Raw genomic sequence first — 18,615 nt, forward strand, 5'->3', positions numbered from 1 at the left:
CAGTCGATCGCGTTAATATTATTGACGCGAACTTATTAAGAGAATGAAGAGTTGAAGGAAATGTTCGAAAAATGTTTGAATCGCTTTGAATAATTGGTTTTACAAGTTGTCGAATGCAAATATAATAAATTCTCCCTAATTGATGCTCAGTTTGACTCAGCTGACTCAGTCGACGCTCACAATTTGGGAAGAGGAGACACGATTATTCGAGTCTTTTGGTTCGTTTTTATAGTTGTTGGCAATTGGTAATTATAAAAAACGAGCCGCAAGGCTCGAATAATCGTACAATAATTTCTCCCTGATTCGCGCTCAGATTGCACACAAAAATGGACAATTTGAGAAGAGGAGATACGATCGGTCGTGTCTTGCTCGCAATTTACCGATTAGTTGCAGTTCGTTTAATTATTTGTTTAATATATGTTAATTGATTTTATGTTAATTAGTTCGTTTAATATACAGGATATCCCAAAATTGTTGGATAAACGGGAAATAAGGGATCCTTGAAGTCATTTGAAGTAACTTTTTCCTTAGCGAAAATGCAATCCGCGGCTTCGTTTACGAGTTATTAACGAAAAACGCTGACCAATGAGGGACCGTGTACGGCTCTCGCAACCATTGCCGCTGCGTCAGGCGAGCAGCGCGACGCCGCATTGGCCGCAAGGGCGGGGCGTCGGCCGCACTGACTCTCCGATTGGTCAATGTTTTTCGTCAATAACTCGTAAACGAAGCCACGGATTACATTTTCGCTAAGGAAAAAGTTACTTCAAATGACCTCAGGAACCTCTCATTTCTCGCTTGTACAATAATTTTGGGATACCCTGTATCTAGTTATAGTCGTAAGGCTGGAATAAATGTCTTAAATATTCAGCAAAAATAAAATTCCGAGATTTCTTCTATGGCCAACAAATAAAATTGCAAAATATTTTTACACATACGATAAATAAACTTCACAAAATTTTAAATATATAACGAACAAAATAATCGTATCTCCTCTTCCCAAATTGTCCATTTTTGTTTCCAAGCTGAGCTTACTGTAGTTATTTCACTGATTTATCGTAGTTACAGTTATCGATTTACAGTTAGCTTTCATTTAATTGTTATTTTTCGCTCGACTTTGACCGATTTGTGAAATCACCGCGATGAATTCGGTGCAATGAATTTAGATAAGTCGTTCGAACGAAACTGTACACGAAACCGGTAGATTAGTATTATCGGGGCTACGGACACACCGATCTGACAAGACGATAGGCAGCATTTCGAGAACATTTACCACGGACAGTGTCAACAGTGTTAACATCGACACGAAAATGTCGGGGGTACGTGTTACGATTACCCTAACAAACGGACATTTTCCTATCCAGAGCGCGATGGCGGCCTTATCGAGTCTAGACGGATAAATAATGATGTTTTGACGATAACAATGTCACTCACGATTCAAACGTGTTCCTTAAGGAAAATTCTGATTCATCTCGGAGCTGTCGAACCATAGATTTCGGAGATTATAAATACATATTTACACTTGTTCGATCAATACAGGATGTTGTATTTTTATTTTAATCTAAGTTACAAGATGATTAACTAAATATAAAAATGAATTGGTATACAATCATAAACTCTGATTCATCTCGGAGCTGTCGAACCATGGATTTCGGAGATTATAAATACATATTTACACTTGTTCGATCAATACAGGATGTTGTATTTTTATTTTAGTCTAAGTTACAAGATGATTAACTAAATATAAAAATGAATTGGTATACAATCATTAAATTCAATTAGAATGTCAATTTATTTTAATCATCTTACAATGAGTCAGTAAAAATCGGTGCTGTACAGCTGATAAATTTTCTAATTGTATAGTTAGCAAATCTAATCTTAAATTAATTAATTAATAATTAAAATAATAAATATTCAAATTGTATGATTAGTAAATTTTACAATTGATTGGTAGATAAATTTGATCGGTATATAGCGAACAAATGTAATCGCTGTGTAGCTGTCAGATTTCATCAGTATACATATGGTCAATGAATGTAGTCAGTATATAAACAATTATGATCGATGTATAATCGATAAGTTTAATCTGTATACAGCCAATAAATTTAATCGGTGTAAATTCAATAAATTTAATCAGTGTCTAGTCAATAAATTTAATCAGTTTACAGTCAATAAATTTAATCAGTGTCTAGTCAATAAATTTAATCAGTGTCTAGTCAATAAATTTAATCACTGTTTCATATTTAGCCAATAAATTTGATCAGTTCAATAAACTTAATAAAGACTCAATCAGTCTAAAGTCGATAAATTCAATCAGTGTGCATGTACTCGATAAATTTGGTCAGTATGCAGTCAATTTTAATCAATATATAGACAATAAATTGAAAAAAATATATAAACAAATTTAACTTTCAATTTGACAATGAAGACGTTAACTTCTATACAACCCTAATCGTAACAATCGCATTATAGATTGCTTTATGTATTTATTTGGCTCAAAGAGTTTCCAGCAATCAGTAAATGATAATTAAAATTAATTGAACGTGTAACGTTTGTTTTTGGATAAGCAAATAAAAATATTATTTCAGGCTTTAACGACTGATCAAATATTTTGCTGTTGCGAAATGAAGTTGTACGATTAAACGAGTCCATTTAAAATGTTGCAGACACCGATCTGAGCATGGGAGCAGGTGCAGCAGGAGGCTCGGTCCTCGGGCTGCCAGGATCGGGCGTGGGTGGCGTTTTGTCACAACATTGCGCGATCTGCGGGGACCGAGCCACTGGAAAACACTATGGCGCCGCTTCCTGTGATGGATGCAAGGGTTTCTTCAGGCGGTCGGTCAGGAAAAATCATCTGTACACCTGCAGGTCAGTGCAACCATCCGTTCTCCAAGTTTCAAACATTACAACAGAGTTTTTTTTATTGTTACTGCAAGTGTTTTTCAACATTGTAATACAATTTTACTGCCGCAACAGATGTTCAATATTTTCTTTTTTCATAATTACAACTTTATTTTATTGTAGCAGCTTGTGCGTCCAATATTTTGTTTCTTTTTTTGAAATTATTGTAAAATTTTATTGCAGCAACAGATGACGAATATTTTCTTTCGTAGTATTGTAACAGCAAATGTGCGCAATTTTTTCTTTTTTTAAACCGTAACCAATTCACAAAATTGCAAACTTATAGTCATGTAACAAACTCGTGGAACTAGAATGTCCATCTTTAATAAGATTCATAAAATTATAACAGTAACTCAATTCTCCTCTTTTCAAATAGTAGCAGCATTTTTGTATTTTTCTTCTTTCTTAGATTACAATAAATTCATAAAATAGTGTAAGAGAGAAGTAACTTTAAAAAGTGTATAGTTACAACGATTTCCAATCGTAATTGCAACATATAAAATCTAAAAAATAGTATTATAGGAAAATGAGAATTGATTTGATGATACTAATTCGAATTACAAAGATATAACGAATAAAATAATATTGTTGTACCAAAGTATAAGATCAAATAAAAATTGTTATACCAAAATATCAGATCAAATACAAATTATTATACCAAAATATCGAATCAAATAAAAATTGTTGTACCAAAACATCAAATCAAATAAAAATTGTAATACCAAAACATCAAATCAAATAAAAATTGTTATACCAAAGTATAAGATCAAATAAAAATTGTTATACCAAAATATCAGATCGAATAAAAATTGTTATACCAAAACATCAAATCAAACAAAAATTGTTATACCAAAACATCAAATCAAACAAAAATTGTTATACCAAAGTATAAGATCAAATAAAAATTGTTATACCAAAATATCAGATCGAATAAAAATTGTTATACCAAAACATCAAATCAAATAAAAATTGTTATACCAAAACATCAAATCAAATAAAAATTGTTATACCAAAGTATAAGATCAAATAAAAATTGTTATACCAAAATATCAGATCGAATAAAAATTGTTATACCAAAACATCAAATCAAAAAAAATTGTTATACCAAAACATCAAATCAAACAAAAATTGTTATACCAAAGTATAAGATCAAATAAAAATTGTTACATCAAAATATAAGATAAAATAAAGATTATTATAACAAAGTATAAGAACAAATAAAAATTATTATACCAAAATATCAAATCAATAGTAGAAAATCGGTGACAATGAGGACGAACTATTAACGATGCAACTGGTATTATCCAGTAAGTAGATTAGAAGGCTTCGGTTTGAACGAGTTGAAAACAATAATTTAAAAGTTCGCCGACAGTTTACTATTATCGGATTACAACGCGATAGAATTGTAAACAAATGCACGCGATTTCGTGTGGATCCGTTCGATTGGCGGAACGCGAACGAATCGCTGCGTCTATCACGTGCGTAGCACGCCGACGTTCCATTTTATCAGCTCGGACTCGTTTCTCTGAATAACTATATGTATATACATATATCATAATGTTCTACTGGGACGCGTAAAACGCGAATCGCAATGAAAAACTGGCGTCTCGCGTTCGGCTGGAGGTAATATAATTTGCTTGGAAGCTGTTGGTTAACGTGTTTACTGATCGGTTCTAGAGAAAATTGGTAAACACGTTAATGTTGCATCACGCCGCCTATGTATATGTGTATATTACATTGTAAACGATGGAATCGGGGGCCACGATAAATCATGTCGCGGCCGTAACTTAAATATATGTAGATACGGCGACATAAACTTTCTGAATTAATGGAAGTAAAAAGAAGTAATTGTGCACGGTTGACGCAGAACTGGATGGCTGCTGAAGTTCACGCATTTGCATCGCTCGGGGACTCGAAAGAAATTGATAAGACTGAGATTTCAATAATGATCGCTGCTGCGATTCTGGCATACGTTGCGGCTGAATAATTCTCAACGTCGTTATTTTCTTCTTCATCTAACAAGAACATTTATTGTTAACATTTATTACTGTGTGTAAGATCGACAAAAAACTTCATGCATTGCTAGAATACATTGCGGCAACAAGTTGACGCGGTTATAAAATACATTGCAACAGAATAACAATTTTACGAGTTCGATCAATCATTGAAGAAATTAATCATAATAAAAATCATGGTAAAGTAAACAAAATAAAATAAAATAAAATGGAATAAAATAAAGTAAAAATAAAACAAAAATAAAACAAAAATAAAATAAAAGTAAAATAAAAGTAAAATAAAATAAAAATAAAATAAAGATAAAATAAAAATAAAATAAAAGTAAAATAAAACTAAAATAAAATAAAAATAAAATAAAGATAAAACAAAAATAAAACAAAAATAAAATAAAAATAAAATAAAAATAAAATAAAGATAAAATAAAAATAAAATAAAATAACGAGGCAATGACAACGAAATCCTTAGTAAATAATAAAATACAAAATAATAGCAGAATACTATTAATAATAACATAGTGCACGTTGGAAAAGTTCTATGTAACTCTGAAATCTGCGTGTTCATAAACAAAAACAAAATCTGAAATGTAAATTTGCACGCACGTCGACGGACCAACAAAGGAAAATGATTCGAATGCTGTTGTCTCTGTTTCGTTCGTGATTTTCATTAACTTAAAATAGAATGTCCTTATTTGTTTACATAATGCAAATGTTCTGATTTTTGCAGGTTCAGTCGGAACTGCGTGGTAGACAAGGACAAGAGGAATCAGTGCAGGTATTGCAGATTACGGAAATGTTTCAAGGCTGGCATGAAGAAAGAAGGTGAGCAATGGAACTTCCTAATTAAATATATACAGTTGCAACGGCAATTTTTGAAATAACCAACTGGCGCTCGGTTATACCACATGTCACATCGTCGCGACAGTAACAGGTGGATGATAATCCCTCTTTCTTCCGATTTGCTTCAGCTGTACAGAACGAAAGGGATCGGATAAGCTGTCGAAGGCCGAGCTACGAAGAACAAAGTAGCAACGGGAGCGGATTGTCGGTGGTGTCTCTTCTTCAGGCCGAGATGCTCAGCAGGCAGGTCGGCGCTGCCCTCGAGGTCAGTTCTAATCGACAATTGCAAAATTTTAATTTCGCGAGGTTAGTTGCAAAATGCAACTTGCAAATCGAAGCACACTAAATTGGTGTCTTCGGGGAAAAAATCATAACCCCGCAAAAAGATATCGTAGAAGGATAAACCTGGACTCATTTTAAAGCTTAAAGCATCTACTTTCGTATCACTTGATTACTTTTTCCATTGGAGTATCTTTACTCCGGTATATAAGTGATAAAGTAGGAACGATCGTTTCTAAACGATTTTTCAAATGTAAATCTCCGTACAGAAATCAAATAATTGTTTACCCGAACGAAGCTTTACACGAATTTGAAGATTGAAGTCTGCGCTTTGCAACGAGCACGAAAAATTTGATCAACGATTTTTTTTTGGTCGTTTTATCGAGCTTTGAGCGGAAAGTACACCGCCAATGCACGAGGTTTTCGCATGATCGAACTTAAAACGTCTTTAAAAAAAGCATACATCAAATTTTGAAATGTCATTGTAACGAGGAAGCTTCAATCTTGAAATCTGTGGTACAGTCGTTCGCGAAAATAATTTTCCACGGTTTTTGGAGACGTTTGAATTTCCAGCATTCTTCAGAGACAACATATCCACAATTTTCGGTCCACCATACAGTGTAAACAAATTTTAGGGAAAAATGAATAATTTAGATGAAAAGTAGAAGCTTCGAGCTTTAAAATGAGTCCAAGATTTATTGATCTACGATTCTTTTTCGTGCTGATATAACGGTTCGAATACACGCGATTTTTCGAACAACGAATATGGATATTTTTTGCGAATTTTTCCGTAACTGACCGCTTCGCGTCTTTATCGGACGTCGAAAAATGGACTCCACATTTCTGGCAGGGCCTGTACAAATCGGCTGGGGCATGCTAATCCATTAGTCGATTCGGCCGACTGGTTTAATGAGAGGCGTTCAATGTCTCGCTCTTTGTTTACCGGGTTTAATCAAACGAATTTAATGCGTGGCTCCCAATAATTACGAGAAGAAAGAGAATTAATGAGGCCCGTGTGAATATTGGCCCCTCATGATGTATATTAATGCGGTAAACGGAAAGACATCCGGCTGTTTTCCTCGCGAGGAATCGTTGCGTTCGTGCCGCATGTGTAAATGAAATCGAACTCCTTCCTGCGGTCGTTGAAACACCATTTTGTTATAAAATGGCAACAATCGTCCGTACAGAAAATTTGTTCAATAGTATAAAACTCAAAATAAATAATTAAAAACGATTAAGTTCAACTCGATTTTTTTACAATCTTCATAAACGATTTAAATTAATATTTGACAGAAATAAAAGTGTTTATAATTTTGTTGCTTGTTAATGATTCTTTTCTTTCGTTCACTCTGTTAATGTAAATTTGTTTGAACGCATTACTTCGTTGAAAAGTTGCGGATTTTGTGTTAGGATTCGTGCAATCACGTTCGAAAGAAGTGAGAAAAATAATTGGCGGCATGAACGAGTTAACAGCAGTCGTATATAATTTTCACATTCGATTGTTACTTTAATTGCATACGCGGAAGTGCATGAGTCACTGTGTACAGAATTTGTGTACAGGACGATTCACATGATTAGAACGAGTTATAATTTTCATTGCAAACACAGAATGAAGTATAATGTAGTGCTGGTCATCACTTTGCCGGTTGCGATTTCATTTGCAAAATTACGAACCTTCGAATTTTACATTTCTTGAAAACTTGCTGTAGTTTATGAATTTTTACCTCGCAAGCTATTTATAGAATTCGATCGTAATTTTTCTGCCACATTGTAGAAGGTTTGACTTTCATTTAAAAAAAAAATTGTCAACCCAACGTATATATTTTTCAAAATAAAAAATGATACCCATACAATATCACATACACAGGCTTTCGTGAAAATGAGCAAAACGGATAACTTTGTAATATTCGTATCTTACAAACAAATTGAAAATTAACGAAACGATGACTTAAACACCCCCTAATTTTGTATACATTACATCATACTAAATTTTCATTAAAATCCCAGCAGCCAAATGTACCGTATCGGTCAAGTTCTCTTGAACCTAACTCAGTATTTTCGGGCCATATGGTAACTGGAGCGTACTGCCAACAGCTAGGCAGTCCGAACAACGACATCGATCTTAGCACGAAGCAGATCGCGAACATAAACGACGTCTGCGACAGCATGAAGCAGCAGCTGCTGATCCTAGTCGAATGGGCCAAGTATATACCAGCATTCAGTGAGTTGACCTTGGACGATCAGGTCGCCCTTCTGAGGGCACACGCTGGCGAACATCTTCTCCTTGGCGTGGCCAGGCGCAGCATGCAGCTGAAGGACGTCCTCTTGCTTGGCAACAACTGCATCATTACGAAAAACTGTCCTGGTACGTCCTTCCTTCGAATCTCCCGAATTGGGATCGGCTTTAGTGTCTGTTCTTACTAAAATTAGTCGGCTACCTTGTTTCTTTTAATTTGGCGGGCGAATTCTGGACAGTGTTGCTTTAGAATGTTTTAGGAAAACATTTAGCAACCGTGATCAATAATCGAATCGAATTGAAATGAAAATTAATATTATCAGTGAGAAAATATTTATATTATCGGATGCTGAAAGCCATGAATCACTGTTGTCTTCGTAAAAGGTCGATCTTTCTGTTAGAACATCAAGGATCGATATGATGAGTTGTATTAACTTGTATTTTTCAATTCAAGCTTAAAGATTTTTAGTAATTCATCGTGTTTTCTAATCGCTTGTTTAAATTACCCGCGCAAATTTAAATGTCGGGGAACCCCCCCGTTCAATCTTTCCGTCGGTAATGTAGAACGCAGCTGTGTTAACGATGCATCAAAAAGTGATTATACTAGCAGTGCTATCAAAAATTACTTATTACGAGTGCCGATTGACAAGTTAAAATTGATAAGAATGTTTCAACCTTCGATTTGTGACTCATGTTAACAAGGCGTAGCGATCTAGAAGTGGCCTCGAAATGAAAAAATTATCTAATGTTCATGCAACTTGATAAGTCGAAAAATTAGCGTATCCATCGTGTACTATTTGTGGAACATTGTCAATAATTGAATAACATACAAGTGCATTTATAATTAAGCAGTATCGGGGATAATGATGATAACAGAATTATTACTAACATTTAATACCACTTTTTTCTCTAATTCCAATCGATATTGTCTTATGGTAAAAAAAATTAATTTTATCTGATCGGTAATATATCAGTCGATCGTTATCGCGTCAAAATATTTTTTACAGAATCGTGAAACAGCTAAAAATACAGTCGTACGTGATAAAAATTACCATTGTATTATTTCATCTCTCAATACAATCGATAGATAAGATTTCGTTTGATAAGGAATCTGGAGAGAACGAAATCGTGCGGAGAAGCGTGTAATCGTTTGAAATTTTCTTGATAGATAACGTACCATTATCTGAATCCATATAAAATTATCATGTAAAATATGTAATCTCCATTTATTAATTATTTATAAATTATTTAGTTCTGACCTTCGCGTGATCGGTTTGTAAAAATACAAAGGAATTTTTAAAGCAAACAATTTTTCTAAAGTTATGCACTTACGTAAGCAGGTATGGCATAATTGTTAGGAAAACATGGGTGAGTGAATAACAGCATGCACGATAGTAACTATCCTCTAAACAACAAAAAGAAAACACTAACATTGTTTTAACAACATTCCACAAAAGTTTGATTGTTTTATTGCATCGTTCTCCATTTCATACATACATATGTTGTTTCAGTTCAATCGAATTTTTGTGGAAAAACAATTGTCCGTATAATGTTTGCACTTTTGTAGAATTTAATCATTTAAAACGAGACGATCGATGCAGGAAAAATAATTTAGTTAACTTATAATTTAGTTAATAAATAGCATAAGATATATCACTAACTTCTCTAAAGTGTTTCTTAATATTTGTTTAATTTGTACTGATTTTTTAACACCACAGATATAGCAACTGTTCTCACCAAATGTTAACAATTTAAAACCGATGAAAAACAAGTTACATTCAATAGAGAAAGGGCATCGACAGTCTCGTTGAGTAAGTTGCACGACCATGTATTGGGGGAGTAGCTAGTAGACTGAGTTCGGCCTTCACGTTGCGAAAATGCAGTAGCATGAGTGCAGGATGGGGTCTATTCTTCAAAACTGGTTGTCGGGTTCCACAGCTTTCTGTACACTCGTATCTCATCCGGACTCAGTCGATTGGTAGCTGAATACGATAGGGACGGCTTAACCGTCGTTATCAGTCATATCTTTGTCCGCAGAGGGTCGCAATCAGGATCTGGACATAAGCAAGGTCGGCGTCAGAGTGATGGACGAGCTGGTGAAACCATTAAACGAGGTGCAGATCGACGACACCGAATTCGCATGCTTGAAAGCCATCGTCTTTTTTGACCCCAGTAAGTAACCTGTTCCATTAAGTGACCTGTGTATCCTGTAACCTGTTCCATGATTCTACCGTCTTTATCTCTTAAGTACTAACAACTGTTCTCCTAAACACTGATCTGTTGCACAGGGTCCATCATGCTGCATATATGATATTTAATTTTCCCAATATTTCAATCAATTCCGAGGATGCCTGACTACAAGACCCAACTACTATTTCACATCACTACTACAAGTGCAAAACTATTCTCATAACAAAATTTATCAATCGATGGACTACATTATCTCTTAAACACTAAGGACCATTATTTTGAATAGTAATCCATTGCACAGTGCTGATCATGGTTTATAACATCTCTTAACTTTCAATTCCCCAGCTCTGTTTAGGTTCTAAGATCACATTCATTGTAGTTAGGTTCAGTAGCAATGGAAGTACATCATCTTCTAAGCACTAAGAACCATTATCTTGAATGCTAATCTATTACACAGTGCTTGATCATGATCTACAACGTCTCCTCACGTTCAATTCCTTAACAACTCAATAAATTTAAGGGATGCCACTTTGCAGGCCAGTCCTAAGATCAGATCCACGATAGCCGGGCTCATTAAACAGTTGACTATAGACAAATTTGATCAGGATAAATAGAACCATCTACCTCTTGAAACAATTTTTTGCACAGTGCCTTGTGTATAGTTATCGGGCGTCTGCCAAAATTGCTTCTGCAATCAAATTGGATATAATGAGCGCATTAATTTTCTTGGTGTCTTCTAACCACATGTCCCGGAGGCTATACTCCCACTTGACCCCGGGTTTATCAGCAAACGAACAATTAAATGGGCGGTCCAGTAATTAGATGAAGCTTCCATTAGGGGATTCCATGCGTGCTGGGTTAATGATGATCTTCGGTAGTCTCGCATCGCGATCCGCAGCCCAACGGGACGAAGAATTTGCGTGTCATCCAGCGATGATTTGCCGGGCACGCGAGAACGATTGTCTCAATGAGATTTAATTGATCATCGGTGCGGTCACCGCCGCCATTCTCCAATAAATTGCAGAAGATCGTAGTCGTCTCCCTGTTGCGAGCTTGCTGGCGTGATCCTCTTAAGCTGACGATTATCTGGCTAGGAGCTCCTGATGACCTGAATAATATTTTGTCATGTCATCGGATACCAAAAGCTGTTGTCCTTAAGCTCGCTTTATTTAGACTATGAATTGCAGTTCATATAGTCACTGCTATATTGACTATATATATTTATATAGTCACTGCTATATTGACTATATATATTTATATAGTCACACTATAGTTTGTCGCTGCTGGAAACATTTCTGTACCGTTCTGTATAGAGTACTGGACACTATCTCTTTTAGTAATTAATTATCTTTATGTAGTAATCTAAGTTATATAAAGGCGGCTTATTACTTCAAATCTTCAGGTACAGTCCTCCAACAGAGATACAGTATATTACATCCATTACTTCATCCACCATAATTGCAACTGTGTTATAGAAGCTAATGGGTATCTTCGTACCAACTTGCTTCTCCTAATGTTTTCCTTACGAAACTTGCTCCTGTGTCCCCGAGATTAACAAGACCATAGTCCTTCGTTGCTACGCACAGCATAAAATTGTGTATGGTATCTGTTAATAGATGCAACGGGACTAAGCGAACCGCAGCGAATCAAACAACTGCGCTATCAGATTCAGATCAACCTGGAGGACTATATTAGTGATAGACAATACGATAGTCGTGGTCGATTCGGTGAAATCCTCCTGACTCTGCCAGCTCTGCAGTCCATTTCCTGGCAAATGATCGAGCAAATCCAGTTCGTACGACTGTTCGGAGTGGCGCACATCGACAATCTGCTGCAGGAGATGCTCCTGGGTGGTGCCCAGGATGGTGCCACAGCTGAAATGAACGGTGCTGTAACGCAAATACCGATCTCAAACGCTCCTGGAAGTTACGTGAGCAGCAACGAAAGTCCTAGCAGTCCGTTGACGCCTGCCAATGTTCCACCCCTGAGCCCTCAGGATCACATGCTGACTGGGGGAAGTCCCGTGATAATAATGAGGGATCTGACACCCATTCAGAGCCAAGAGGACGTGACCAGTGTGTCCGGATTCAGGATGTTCAAACAGGAGCCCAGTCTGGAGAGTGAATCCACCTTTTAAGGGTTCCTCGAAGACTTTAAGACTAAGATCCTGTAAAATGAAAGTGAATTGTTCTCAACTGTTGCTGGTTTGTCTTGCACCGATTTGGAGTACTTACTGATTTGGGAATGTCGGAACAGACATTTGTAGAAAACGAGGAGAAACAGTGTAAGCATTTTTGCAAGAGCTTAATATTTTTGTGTGAAATCTTGAAACGGAGGACTTCACGGAATCCAGGGAAACGTTTAATCCCTTCTGTGGGAATACATAAATTCTTGTAAATCTTCAATTATTCCGGATAAGACTTTTCTAAGAAGAAACTGTTTTCTTCTTTTTTTTTTAAGGAAGGATAAAATCTTATGGCAACACTTTACATGTCACCATCGGAAATCTTTCCGTGGCTTGAGCCTTTACAAATTGTTTGTATAATCACTGTTGAAGTGTTCAAGAAAATATTGTGATACGTGAGATCACATTAAAAAATGTATGGGAACTGTTGCTTGAAAATTGAGCCATGATAGTAGGACTGGTTGAAATGGTTGAAAATATTTGGTGCACTATTAAAGTAACATGCATTGTTCGAGTTGTAAAGTTGGAATGTGCAACAGTTTCAAATGAACTTCGTTCGATGAAATTATTCATGCATTTTTAGAGAATTGAATAACTTCAAATATCTAAAGAGAGAATTGCAACGTTATGAAGCGTTATGAAATATGTCAAGATGATACGAAATTGTAGGAACTATTTTTAAATAGTTTCGAGCACCCAACTGAATACAATGTGATATTCAAGAGTCAGGTAGAGTTCTCTAAAGATCCCAAACTGGCAGTCAATTCTCTGAATTCTTGGGGAATTGAACTTGCTGGTATATTGGGACATTGTGATTCCTTTTAAATACCATTTCTACTCATGTGACAATACCGAAACAATATCTCTAATCTGGCGCTCATGTTCCACAGGGTTGAGAGTACAGTTTCAGATGTTTTTATAATTCATGATAAGGTAGTTTTTGTATTTTATAATAAAACTCGAAATAATCGGATGGACGTTAATTGTTTGTTCGAGGACAGTTTCCTCACTGTGAATCGTGTAAAGAATATCCTTTTATGAAGTGCATAGTAGCGGGGGGCAACTAAGCATTGTAACAATCGTGGCCCTTCAATGACCTTGAGCATCCAATTATCTACGTTGCAACTGTGGGAACAGTTGGCAGCCGTTGAAAATATTGTACGATTTCTGGTTTTATTGAGTAACAGTGGTGCTCAATGGATTGCTCAATTAATCCTTAATTACCTTAATCGTAGGTTCGAATCAAAATCGATAATTAAATGAAGTCATTAATTATCTGTTTTATCTATCTGTTTTGTACAACGATCATGTTAGTAAAATTCGCTAGTAAATTTAGTAATTAACGAAATCGAAATCCGAGAACAATCTTCGCATTTTATAAACAAGAACATTATGATTGTTTCCGAGTTTTCTCGATTTCGACAATTTAATAATCTTTCATGATTGTTTCTTTCTTAAATATGTCAATTTTGTAACTTTCCACAAGATTATTTCTCCATTTCTTCATTCATACACGACCGACCTCTAAACGCAACAATAATATAATTAACATTAATTGTTACGTATGTTGAAATAAGTGTACTGTCATTTATAGAAAAGGGTTAATTAATTATATTATTTATAATATATTCCTGCAGAGAATATTTTTGTTATCGCGGTAAGCAACTTGTTACCCTGTTATACCAATTGTACATTGTATTATACTGACACAGTGATCATCGAATGTAATAATAATCAAATATTTTTGTAAATGTCAAATTCTATTTTTCCAATTGCGACGATTCTATGAACATTTTTATCATTTTAACAACATTCGTGTAACAAGGAATAAATTTAACAATGTTTTTTAATGAGTCCTATCTCAAATCGTCGAGCAACAAAGAATTCAAATATTTCATTTACGGTACCAACAATATAAATAACGTTGTTGGTACCACACATGCGGAAAGAGCGCGAAATTCAATCCTCATTCACAAATGTACAACTTATAATTAAGGAAAAATAACACAAGACTTGTTCAAACTTTCATGGAAGTTTATACATTGTTCAGTAAATTTATAATTTTTTTAAATAAGATATAAAGTGTTCTGAAGATTAATTTGAATCTTGATTGATTGATTTCAATACTGGATTTCCTAACTTGTATTCTTAAATAGCATAATTAAGTTTAAGTAGCTTTTAGTTAGAAATAAAAAATTAAAAATTGATATTTTAAATCCAACTTTTAGGTAGTAAATATGTCAAATTATCAACTAATTTCTATTGCATAGAAAAAATATAATTTTAGTAGAAAAAATATAAAATACTAATCCAATTCTATGAGGCAGGGCTTATTAAGAAAGGACTTTTATAGTTATATTTCTTCCTTGTTAGAAAAAATGTCATCGAGAGTAGAACGTTTAGAGAAGTGTTTGTAACAAAACAATTGTAATGTTCGTACAAATTAAAACAGAAAAATTAAAAAAAAAATATCATTATACAGGACATTCAGAAAATGTTGAGGAAGACTATAATGAGTTTTGGTCCTGTACCCTGTCCGTAACAGATGACATTCCACAATAATAAATCAAAATCAATTAGCATAGTAGTTTTAGCACCTCTCTCGCAGAAGAAAGGAGCACACGCCATTACAATGCAATTTTTTTTAGCAAAGAAGTACGCAAGCTTGCTATTAATAATGCCCTAGACATTTGGAATGTGACTGAAATTATTCTTCATCGGTTTTACAATATTCGTAACATTCGGGAAGCTATCAAACAACAAATATTTAATGAGAACAATGGAAATTTCACAGAATATTTTAAGGGGAAGTTTAAAATACGACAATTTTAAACATTTTAAAATAAAATTTTATTATTGAAAGATTGCTTACACGAAAAACACAGTTAAAACAGAGTTAATATTAGTTTAACAATGTGATAAAGACAAATTTAATTCTAAATAACAATTGAAGTAAATAAATCGTTGCTTCCAAATGTACAACGCGACTTCTGGTAGATTTTGTATTTATGGCCGGATAGGAAGCAATAATACATTTAATATAGTAATATCTTAATATGTACCATTACGATAAATACGTAATGCGAAATAGAATATATATATCGTTTTTTATGTAATGCGTGCCCAGACGGGGGTGTGCAAACTGTAAATTAGTGGAAGTGATAAATATTATCATTAATAAACAAGGAAACTGGTTATACTAAGGAATAACTTGTACCATGTTTCTGCATATCTTTTTCTATATTTATTTTTTACTGTAACATGTTTTTGTTGACAATGGTCTTGCTTTCCATTATTTTGAAAAACGAATTTAATCGACGAAATATATTAAAATAATGGATATTAAAAAATTAATTTTTTATTCTATGATATATGTTATGTTAAAAAAAAATACACATACTTCTTACAACTGTCAACTTTTTTCATGTATCATTTTATCTTCCTATTTATTATAATTACGATATTGTAAAATATATACTGCAGCTCATGCATATCGAAAATTGTAGCATATTTAAGTTACAAGAGCTTAGAAGTTAATTAAAATTTAACATAATGCTTGTGTATGAAAATATTTATAGTTATACATCTTATTGTTCCCGTTATTATTAAGATCGATTTTTTAAAAATAATTTTCTCAAATCTTTAATTTTAACAACTGTTTTGTAAATTAAGAATGATTCTTACAAGAACGTTTTTATATAAGTTGTGAGCCAAGCATTGGCATCATAAACAATCAATAAATAAACTTATGCATCAAGCAAATTGTAAATAAACATTTTTCTTACGTAATTGTTATTTAAATGTTGTAGAAAAAGTTTGTATCGTATATGAACAAAAAAAAAGCAATTTTTCTGTCAAGATGCTGTCTTATTATTTTATTGAGAACATTCAATATTTTGTGCAAAAATAGTTCGATATAAGATTTCATACATTCTTCCATTTCATTATAAATCATCAAATAATTAATTCATTAAAAATACGTTTACATATTCGTGCTCATGTAAACGAAAAAGAAAAAAATTTGTCATTCGAGTTCATAATCTGCTCTTTTCCGCTTCTTCAAATTCGCTGTAATTTCGGATGGAAGTATACTATTAGTGCCCATCTTTAACCATTCTAGCAGTCGGATTTTAGCTCTTCTTCCATTTAAAAAAATATCTCTTTCAAGTCGTGGAAGTTGATTTCCTTGTGTTGGGTCTGATACTGGATTATGGGCCCAGTCCATAATTAATCGAAAACGGGATTTAAATGTCTAAAAATAAAGTTTATTAATATTAATATTTAATTCAACAGCAATGAGAATATAAGATTAAATTTAATAAAATCAATACTACTGAATTTCTTATTTATCACTTCCATCCATATATTTATCACTTAAATCGTAATTAGAAAATATTATGTTCTCGATGTTATTAACATGAAAAAAGATTATTGCATTTGCATTTATTTGTTGGTATTAACAATTCTTTAACTCATATTTACCTGCAACAAACTCTCTGTTATTTGTTCTGTTTCTCTGTCACCTAATTTTATCACATGCATGCCTAATTCGTAAAAATAAGGGTTCCATTTGTTTAAAACAATAACTTCTGCGTCTGCCTCCAAAATTTCCCTATCAAAATATTAAAACATAAATGAATAAAGAAAACAACATAATAAATAAATGAAAACGACTACAGAATATTAAATATTGTAATTACTTAAATTTATAAAGCTTTCATAGTAAATAAATAATATTTTTAAAAAATTAAAATTCAGCAATACAAAACTTCAACAAAAAATGTTTAATATTTTAAACAAACCTATATCCTTCCTTGAATATTTTTGGTATATCAACACTAACTACAGGGTTCTGTAAATTTTTTAGAGCTTCTGCTAACCATAATGGGAATTCCACTTTTGTCCCAACATTCAAATTAGTGGATGTTGAGGAATTATCCAGAAAACCTTAAGTAAGTATAAGTCAAATTTAAGAAAAAATAATTAAATATTTTATAGTAATGCCAGGAGACGTGTCTTTACAATACAATTGTGTTATAATTGTTAACGAACGTCCTGCTATGTACTCTGTACTATGTAATTCTTGACTCTAAAGAATAGGTTATGTAACGTGTTTTAAATCGGATTAAGACATTATTTATGAACATGTTAACGCTAATGAAATAAATGTATTACAAAAACGAAGACAATTTTTAAAATGTACATCACAAAGCTAAGGATATATCAATGATACGATTGTGCGGGAAATAAACGTAGAACTTCGCATAAACAAATTATTACCTAATCCCGGTAGTTCGACTTCAACTTTGCAAGTTATACGTTCTTCGCTGGATAAAATATCATTTATGGCAAAATAATCGGGTGAATAACTTTGACAACATGCCATTTCGGGAACACAATAAACACGGGAACACTATCAAATTATTCATCTGTCATTTTGCAGTAATCCTAATGATACTAAAGACATCATCAGAGAAACTGTGCAAATTGTAACTAAATACATTTTACAACAATATCAGACTGTTCATGAAATACTTATCAGTCAATATTGTTGATTAACTGCATTAATATTGTGTTTTTCTTGTTTTTTCTTTTTAATTTAATTAGGCGCCATCCTCGGCTAAACGCTGAAACTTCTAGCCAATTAGTACAATCTTTCATTCTCTAGATGGCGCTGTCGTGATCTTTGTGTGATATATTTGAAAAATCAAACGTTATTATTCAATGAAATCAGTGCAGAAATGTTGAATAAAGCGATTGTGTCTTTCTTACTTATTTCGACAAATTTAGCAATTATTTCTATTCCTATATTACGTTCGTCGCAGCTATAATAATTCAAATTTCTTGGGTTTCAATCATTTTAAATAATATTCCTATTGAAACTGCCAAATCGACAAACTCCACGAAGCGAAAAGTAGAGAAAAGTGATAAATTAACATACATCGCTTTTTGAAATTTCCTTTTATTTCTTAATT

At 33.5% G+C, this 18,615-nt stretch overlaps 2 protein-coding genes across 7 annotated transcripts in view; one reads left to right on the top strand and one right to left on the bottom strand.

Moving 5' to 3' along the window:
• The window catches only part of Hnf4 (Hepatocyte nuclear factor 4), a 67,116-nt gene extending 50,618 nt beyond the window's left edge, over positions 1-16,498 (top strand). For 4 of the 6 annotated variants that reach the window (XM_076521880.1, XM_076521881.1, XM_076521884.1 and 1 more), the window contains 6 exons: positions 2,664-2,865; positions 5,638-5,732; positions 5,879-6,015; positions 8,037-8,394; positions 10,285-10,437; positions 12,072-16,498. In XM_076521880.1, coding sequence (XP_076377995.1) covers positions 2,664-2,865; positions 5,638-5,732; positions 5,879-6,015; positions 8,037-8,394; positions 10,285-10,437; positions 12,072-12,592 — 1,466 coding nt within the window. In that variant the 3' untranslated portion in view covers positions 12,593-16,498. The remainder of the gene's footprint in view (positions 1-2,663; positions 2,866-5,637; positions 5,733-5,878; positions 6,016-8,036; positions 8,395-10,284; positions 10,438-12,071) is intronic. The other 2 variants (XM_076521883.1, XM_033474012.2) reach the window with 2 other exon arrangements.
• Positions 16,487-18,239, bottom strand: Psf3 (DNA replication complex GINS protein PSF3). Its single transcript, XM_033474018.2, has 4 exons — positions 17,921-18,239; positions 17,443-17,587; positions 17,123-17,252; positions 16,487-16,892 (listed from the first exon to the last, which is right to left on the bottom strand). The coding sequence occupies exons 1-4, from the start codon at positions 18,024-18,026 to the stop codon at positions 16,665-16,667; spliced, it is 609 nt and encodes a 202-aa protein (XP_033329909.2). The 5' UTR covers positions 18,027-18,239; the 3' UTR covers positions 16,487-16,664.
• Positions 18,240-18,615: the final 376 nt, after the last annotated feature.

Source organism: Megalopta genalis, chromosome 5, assembly GCF_051020955.1.
Source record: "Megalopta genalis isolate 19385.01 chromosome 5, iyMegGena1_principal, whole genome shotgun sequence".
NCBI classification, from domain to species: Eukaryota; Metazoa; Arthropoda; class Insecta; order Hymenoptera; family Halictidae; genus Megalopta; species Megalopta genalis.